Below are 7,658 nucleotides of genomic sequence, written 5' to 3' on the forward strand. Positions count from 1 at the left end.
ATTTGTATATACTGTAACTGTATAACTGTAACACTGTATGTTATAAGTTTATCCTGCTCAAAGCACGTCACCATTTTAATATTGTGTGTATTGAGCCGTACTGTATTGTAGCCATTCTCCAATCTGTTAAATAAAGTTTTCATTCATTCATTACACTACTGTATGTACACAATCATACGTGTAAAACCGAGTAGATTTTCGAGTGATGACAGACTGTCACAGACTGATTGAATGACAGGTGAAACAACTAATTGTATTCACCTCCCGTCTCCCGCCCTTCCCACGTGCCACGAACCACTGAGCTACTGTGATACAGTGCTTGCGCAGTCAGTCGATTTGAGCTAGTAGTCAGACACACACACACAGAATGTCTCACTCGCAGAAAAGAAAAATATCAGATTTATTTTCGAAACGTCCCGCCGGTCCCAGTGACAGTCCCACTAAATCTGATAAACGTCAGAGAGAGACAGAGACGACAGGTTCAGCCTCAGCATCAGGTATTGAAGAGTTAACTGAGTCTGTTCCCCTATACCCCCCCTCGGGCGCCAGGGGCTTCCACTGAGGGGTGATGCAAATAGGGATGGGGTGTTATGGCAGCTCATGATGGAAAGAGTGCGCACCGAGTCTGATCCCGAGTTGAAGAATTGGCTCCAAAAGAGAGACAACTGGATGTCCAACAACATCCAAAACGAAATCTTACAGCTGCTTGCCCATGATATTCAGCGACAAATTAGAGGCAAAACATCCAAAAGCCCAATCTTTGGCTTGAGCGCTGACGGAACCACTGATGTCACTCACTGGAAAAGAACAATTCTCGTGTAATATACAGTTAGCCGATGACAACTTGGAAGCTCAGAACTTCTTTTGGGGTTTTTACAATGCCCGGCCCAGACACAACAGCCGAGACGCTGTTTTTGTGTATAAAATACTTTTACGCCTCGACCTGCCCATGGAGAGGCTGATAGGATACTGTTTTGACGGGGCCAGCAACATGTCTGGGGGGTACAGGCTAGACCAGGGGTTCCCAAATTTTTCAGGCCGCGACCCAAAAAAAACGGTGTCAGAGAGCCTCGACCCCCACTATTATAGGAGGTAAAAAAATGATTATTTTAAATGGAAATGTATGGTTGAAACATGCAAACGTTCAAACGCACACACACTAATAAGCATTGGAGGCTTTTAACCAGGGTCGGACTGGGGAAATCATTCAGGCCAGGAAATATAGCCCCAGTCATGCCACTTTTTAAGCAGGGGGTCTGGGGGTCCCCCACCAGGATTTTTTTTGTTACAAAGACTTAATTTACTGCATTCTGGTGCAGGCATTTTTTTTTATTTGTACCCTTTAAATGCCAGTGTTTGTGATGGCATCACAACTTATTGTTAAAAAACAGGCTAGCATATGTATGATTAGCAACAACACAGATTTTTATGGATTTTCAGTTTTTTGTAATTGATAAATACAATATTTTATTCAACTTCAGCCCTGATCATAACACCACATATTCATTTTATAATTCTAACCCTTTAAATGCCAGTGTGTGTGATGGCATATATTTGCAATATATCAAATGCAAAGTACATTTTTCTGGGGGGGATTATTACAGGCTAGCATGTGTCAATGATTAGCAGTTTTTCGTAAGGATCCCGCCTCCACCAATCACATGCGGCTCCCTTTGTGTGTGTGTGAGAGCAAGAGAGAGAGAGAGAGAGATAGTTCTCCAACTTCTGTGAGTTGCAGTGATGTCCTGGTTGTTCCCCACCTAGGTTATCTAACTATTGCGCTGGTGCAAATAGAAACACTGGCCTGGCCTGCTTCTAAGTTCAGTGGCCTGACCAAAAAAAAAAAAAAAAAAAAAAAAAAAACATTTTTTTTTTTTTTTTTTTTTCATCTGGCGACCCCCCAGCACCCCCTGCCGTTTTATAGTTCCCGCGTGCCTGATACATACATACATACATACATACATACATACATACATACATACATATACTGTACACATACATACATACATACATATTGTACATACATACATATTGTACATACATACATATTGTACATACATACATACATACATACATATTGTACATATACACACACATACATACGTACTATACATACTGTGGCAGCCAGGCCGGCAGAAAAGCCGATTCCCACTGTATATGTCTGTGCCCATATTAGGAATTCCGGTGACGAAACCAGTCTGTACAACAATCAGGCCGAAGCCCATATATGGAGTTCTGCCCCAATCGGCCAGAGTAACGACACCTGTGTCTAATTTTACGGAGGGCGGCTTATTACTGCGGGGAGAGGGAGAAAAAGAGCGAAAAGACAGAGATGAACCTTGACCTTGGTGGACATGAGTAGAGAGAACATTAACGCGCTGTGTATGATCTGTTTTGGAAGGAGGAACCTGCTGTTTGCTACTGCCCTTGCCTGTCTGAGAACCCACTCTGTGTATGACCCGTCTGTCTGACTACCCTCCGCCACGCACGTCCGTATGGGCAGAGAACCCGTCTCCGTGTACCAAACCTCGCTACTGGACCTCGACCATTCTACAGGATTGTGGATGGGAGTTTGCTGTGTGCATTAACCCCATCCTTCCCACAAACAGCAATACAACTTTTAATTTCTGTGGCTGTGGACCTTGCATGTATGGCTTTCAGTCACATGAACACTCTACAACCACACAAGTATGTCACAATACATACAGTACATACATACATATTATACACACACACACACACACACACACACACACACACACACACACACACACACACACACACACACACACACACACACACACACACACACACACACACACACACACACACACACACACACACTCACCGATCCCAGGAAAAAGTCCAAAACTGAGTCATTGCCTCCAAATCCTAGTGGTTCTAGAAGAGCACATAGAAGAACAAAACAGTGTATTGCAAGGAATCTAGGTCCAGATGTAGTTATATAATGTATGTCTACTAGGTGCAGATCTAGTTATATGATGTAGCCACTATAACCACAACTCACTCACCACTGATGTTGCCCCTGCCATAAAGTACTGTGGGTCCCAAAATGGAGGCCCCTATGATCAGACAGTGGATCAGGTTCAGGCAAACCAGATATCTCAGGAACACAAAGTAGGCCTTAACACCGACACCAAATCTACCTGTAAAAGGAAGGTGAGGATTAGGAATAGTCTCCCACACTGTAAAAAAAAGTTGTCTCTTATATTTTCACCTTGCATTCTTTTTATTGAATCAACTGAATTGGAGAGTGAATATTAAATATACATTTTACATCACTCCTATTTATATATCAAAAAGGTTACTTGAAAATACAAGTTGAGACAATGTATTGTTTTCACAGTGTCAGACAAAGGAAGGGAGCTAGGAGAAGAGAAGATAATAGATGTTTTTCTCCCAATCGAAGGTCAAAGCTGAGACGCATGGCATTTGATTGGCCTATCATGCCTGGTGAGGCACACTCCTACGCAGAGCTGTCTCTAAGCCTCTACATCACAGCCTCTGAAAAACCTGTTTGACAGTGGGACGTCGTCCAACTCTTTGCGTAGGAGCGTGCATCTTCTGCTGAGGGAGACTTGAGGCCATGTTTGAAGCGTCTCTCATCTCCTCTTCGGCAGCAGGCAACATGGAGGCATGGGCATCAGTGTTCCAGGTCACAAAGGGAAGGAGGATGCTTTTACAGGATGCATCTAAGATGTACAGTAGGTTTTTCTCTCTCACCAGGGGCATTCTGGATGAAACCAACGTTGGTACTCCCTATTGCCATGCCACAGGGGCGGTTGTTTATGGTTGTTATAAACCTAACTCTTACCTTAACCCTAACCTTGACCTTACTGGAGACCTCATGCCCCACCATGACCTCAACTAGAGATGACAATTTCATCCAGAAGGTTTGATTGATTGATTGATTGAAAAGTGTATTAACAGATTGCAGAATGGGTACAGTACAGTACAGCTCAATACATACAATTGTTAAGGGGATGCAGACCAGAGAAAGACTTTCGTCTTGTTTACATCAGGGTCCCCCATTTTCAATTCATCATAACATATATGACATACATGACATACAGATAGACAGTACTGCTACATCTATACATTTATGACATATCAGATTTGCAAATACAGTACCGTTTGTGATACAAAAGTGTCCAGAAAAGGAGTGTATATACATTTGGCGTAGAAACTGTACATTGGAGGAGGTTGGATGTGTGGGGTGGGGTTGGGTGGGTTGGGTGAGGGCTGTACATTGGAGGTGGGGGGGGGGGGGGGGTTGGGTAGGGGACACACACACATTTTACACTGTACATTGGAATATTGACAAAGCCTTACTTGGTCATTTACTGTACAACTAGGTTAGGACATTTGTAGGGGCCAGTTTCGAATTGCAGTCTCACGTAGGTGTTTTTTGAGAGTGTTTTTGAAAGTGGGTAGTGATTCACATTCCTTTACAGCTTTAGGTAGGGCGTTCCACATTGATGTGGCATAATTGCGAAACGTGTTTAGTCCCTTGTTTGAGCCGAATCTGGGTTTTACATGATTTGTGGAGCTCCCTCTGGTGTTGTGATCGTGGTATTCACTGACCTTTGGTCACTCTCCCCTCTCACCTGCAATGGTGTGAAGAACGTGTTTCCATGGTAACAGGCCTGAGATAGCTCCTCCCATGTGCGACCACACTCTCCTGAACTTGATGCTCTGGCTCTTCCTCCAGGACTCCCAGTAACCAGTACTGCACGCCTGCAACTCCCTCCTCTCCCTGATTGACAGACAGAACCAAGAGCAAGCAAGAGGTTTCACACTTTTCTGTATACAGTATAGCTTCACTGTATGCTGTTCCAAAACTCATATACTGCACAACTATACTATAGATATCTATTAGTGTACAGCTAGATAGCTATTAGTATAGAGCTTCACCACAGAAATATACAATCACACAATCACAATCCGTAATAAATACACAATATTCTTCACAATCTGGTCTGAAGTCCTCTCACCTGGCCTCTCGCTTGGCCTGAATACACATGGGCAGGTTTCTGAGAGGCTGGTGAGAGGCCTTGTCTCTGGCTCCTCTGGACAGGGGGACATGGTGCTGGAGCTTCTCCCCTGGCTCTGTGTCTCCCTCCGGGGCCTCGCGCACCTCCTGGTCACCCCATCTGTACTGGGACTGGGGCCGGGCAGCTTGGAAGCTAGGGAGCTGGTCAAAGATCTCAGTCTTGTTGTATGCACACAAGTCCTCAGACGAGGTGGATTGGCCTCTCTCAACTGTGGGAGGGGCACGAGGGTTGGGTGGGGTGTGGGGCAGGTGGGGGGGGGAAACAGGCAGTGTTATCCTGACTTTGTGTGGGAGAGCATGGGTCTTTGGATCTTTGTTGACACATCCCTGATAACAAGATCTATGATGACTGGATATGCATTTTCAAATACGAATCGTAGCCGTAGTGCTACCGTAGCGCACGAAAAACAGGGTGGAAGGGAATCCCAACCTGATCATGATATGAAAGCAAAATGGCTACAGTGTGAATAATGGTCAAAAGAGGTTATTTCATCAAAGATGGAATGCTTCTTTGTACCGAAATATCACAACATGATACTTGAGTTTTCTTAACATCAAGTAGTTTAATAATACTTTTACTTTAGTGGAACTCTGAATAGAGGACTTTTACTTTTACCAGTAGGCTACTATTCCATCAGTGTATTTCTACTCTTACTTAAGTAAAGTATTTGCTGAGTATTGATGATGACTGATCATAAAGCCCCAATCCATGTTTTTTTCTTCTTTCGTTTTCTTTTATATATCAATGTGGGTTATATTCACATATATTCATTGTGAATCTATGATTATTTTCTGTGATTATCTCTTGAGTATTTTCCATTTAAAGACTGTGATCTCACTGATCTGTAAATGTAAAATACTGGAGTAAAAAAATATCAAGGCTATAATACACTAAATACGCTGTTTGAAACTTTATTTACCCACTGCCAACGCTGTTTCAAACAGCGTATTTAGCGTATTATAGCCTTGATCTTCTTTTACTCCAATGTTTATGAATAAAAAAACATACAAATACATACATTATTTACATGTTGTCTGGTGTTGAGAGAATGAGGATGAAAACATTCTTATTTCTTATTCTTGGTGGTGTGGCTATCCTTTTTGTCTACCTTTAGATCACTGATTGGCCTTGGATTTGGGCATGTTTTCCACCACTGCTTATAGTAAAAAGTGGTTTTATATCACTCTATACTTGGTTCTCTGAAAGAAACAGAGTGACACAGCTCTCTTTATGGGTAATAGCACGCTAGCATGAAGACCCACAGAGAGTGCTGTGTCGAATGAAGTTGACTGAAAGAGAACTATATATACAATATAATGAATATATGTATATTAGGTACAGGAAGAAGCACAGAGATAGACAGATGTTAACTACAGGAAGTATATACCACTCTCACTTCACTTCATCAACATTCATATCACCCTCAACGTTATGAAAAACATATGTAAATCTGAAACATTATGCATCTAAGAATGGGGATTTATTTGACATGTGCAAAAATATAAAATATGCTCCTTTGCTCACACCACAACCCCTCATACACACACACACACACACACGCACACGCACGTGTATGAACAAATGCATACTCGCATACAATTTAGAGCATGTATGTCCTCACTCTCCCTCTCACACAGACACACAAATAAAAAAACAAACCTGATGGCAGAAGAGCAAAACCTCATATCTGAAAAATTTATTTATAAAGTGAAATACACCAATCAGAAAATTACGCAGATAGGAGGTGTGGACACATTTGTCTGAGCCTACCTGATGGAAGCCTTACAAAGTCGACCGTTTGGTGCTCCTCCATCTTTTTTTGCTACACTTCCTACTACAGCACACACACACACACACACACACACACACTCCTTTCTTGACTCACATAAACACACTTCAAGCCTCGACCAAGGTTCTGTAAATCATATTTAAGTCAGTTCCCTATCAACTTTTCTACTCTTCTCTATATCCGTGTTAAATTGATGACCCAGGCATCACTTTCTAAACCCCTGATCACTGATTGAGAGTCTGCACTTATTCTTCCAATCCTATTGGTACGGTTTGTATTTTGGCAGGTGAAACTGACCTTAGATCTGCTAAACATAAACGGACTGCAGTTGCTTTTTGACAGGTCTCAGGAAATCACATGACAGGATGCAGCGACCCGAGTTACTTGAAGGGAAAGTGACACAATGACAAAAAAAAAAAACGAGGTCAGGTTGAAAACTAAAGTACAAAATGTAAACATTTTGTAGATTTTTTTTATTTTTATAAATAGATTAAAAAAAATCAGATAATGGTTGAAGAAGTGCGTCTTTAGTCGACGGCGAAAGATTGGACGGGTTTCGGCTGTCCTAACTGGGGTGGGTAGTTCATTCCACCATTGAGGCAAGGACTGAGAATAGGTGACTTCTCTTTGATGACCCTCCCGGAGCTTGGATAGGAGAAGGTCTGAGGCGGCCAGAAGATGCAGAGCGTAGGGGTCTTGAGGGTTTATTATAGAGACCATTGACCGGAGGTAGGCGGGAGCGGTTGTTAGTAGAGATATAGGTCATCGACCATTTTCCATCTGTGAGGCAACAT

At 42.5% G+C, this 7,658-nt stretch overlaps 1 protein-coding gene across 1 annotated transcript in view; it reads right to left on the reverse strand.

Annotated features, from left to right (window-relative positions):
• The window catches only part of tmc8 (transmembrane channel-like 8), a gene marked incomplete at both ends in the record, with an annotated part of 29,349 nt that extends 22,461 nt beyond the window's left edge, over positions 1-6,888 (reverse strand). The window contains 5 exons of the mRNA XM_084318236.1: positions 2,849-2,901; positions 3,033-3,167; positions 4,629-4,777; positions 5,016-5,283; positions 6,846-6,888. Of these exons, the coding sequence (XP_084174362.1) occupies positions 2,849-2,901; positions 3,033-3,167; positions 4,629-4,777; positions 5,016-5,283; positions 6,846-6,888 (648 nt within the window). The remainder of the gene's footprint in view (positions 1-2,848; positions 2,902-3,032; positions 3,168-4,628; positions 4,778-5,015; positions 5,284-6,845) is intronic.
• Positions 6,889-7,658: the final 770 nt, after the last annotated feature.

The sequence above is a fragment of the Notolepis coatsorum genome (genome assembly GCF_963971535.1).
Source record: "Notolepis coatsorum genome assembly, chromosome: 7".
Classification (NCBI taxonomy): domain Eukaryota; kingdom Metazoa; phylum Chordata; class Actinopteri; order Aulopiformes; family Paralepididae; genus Notolepis; species Notolepis coatsorum.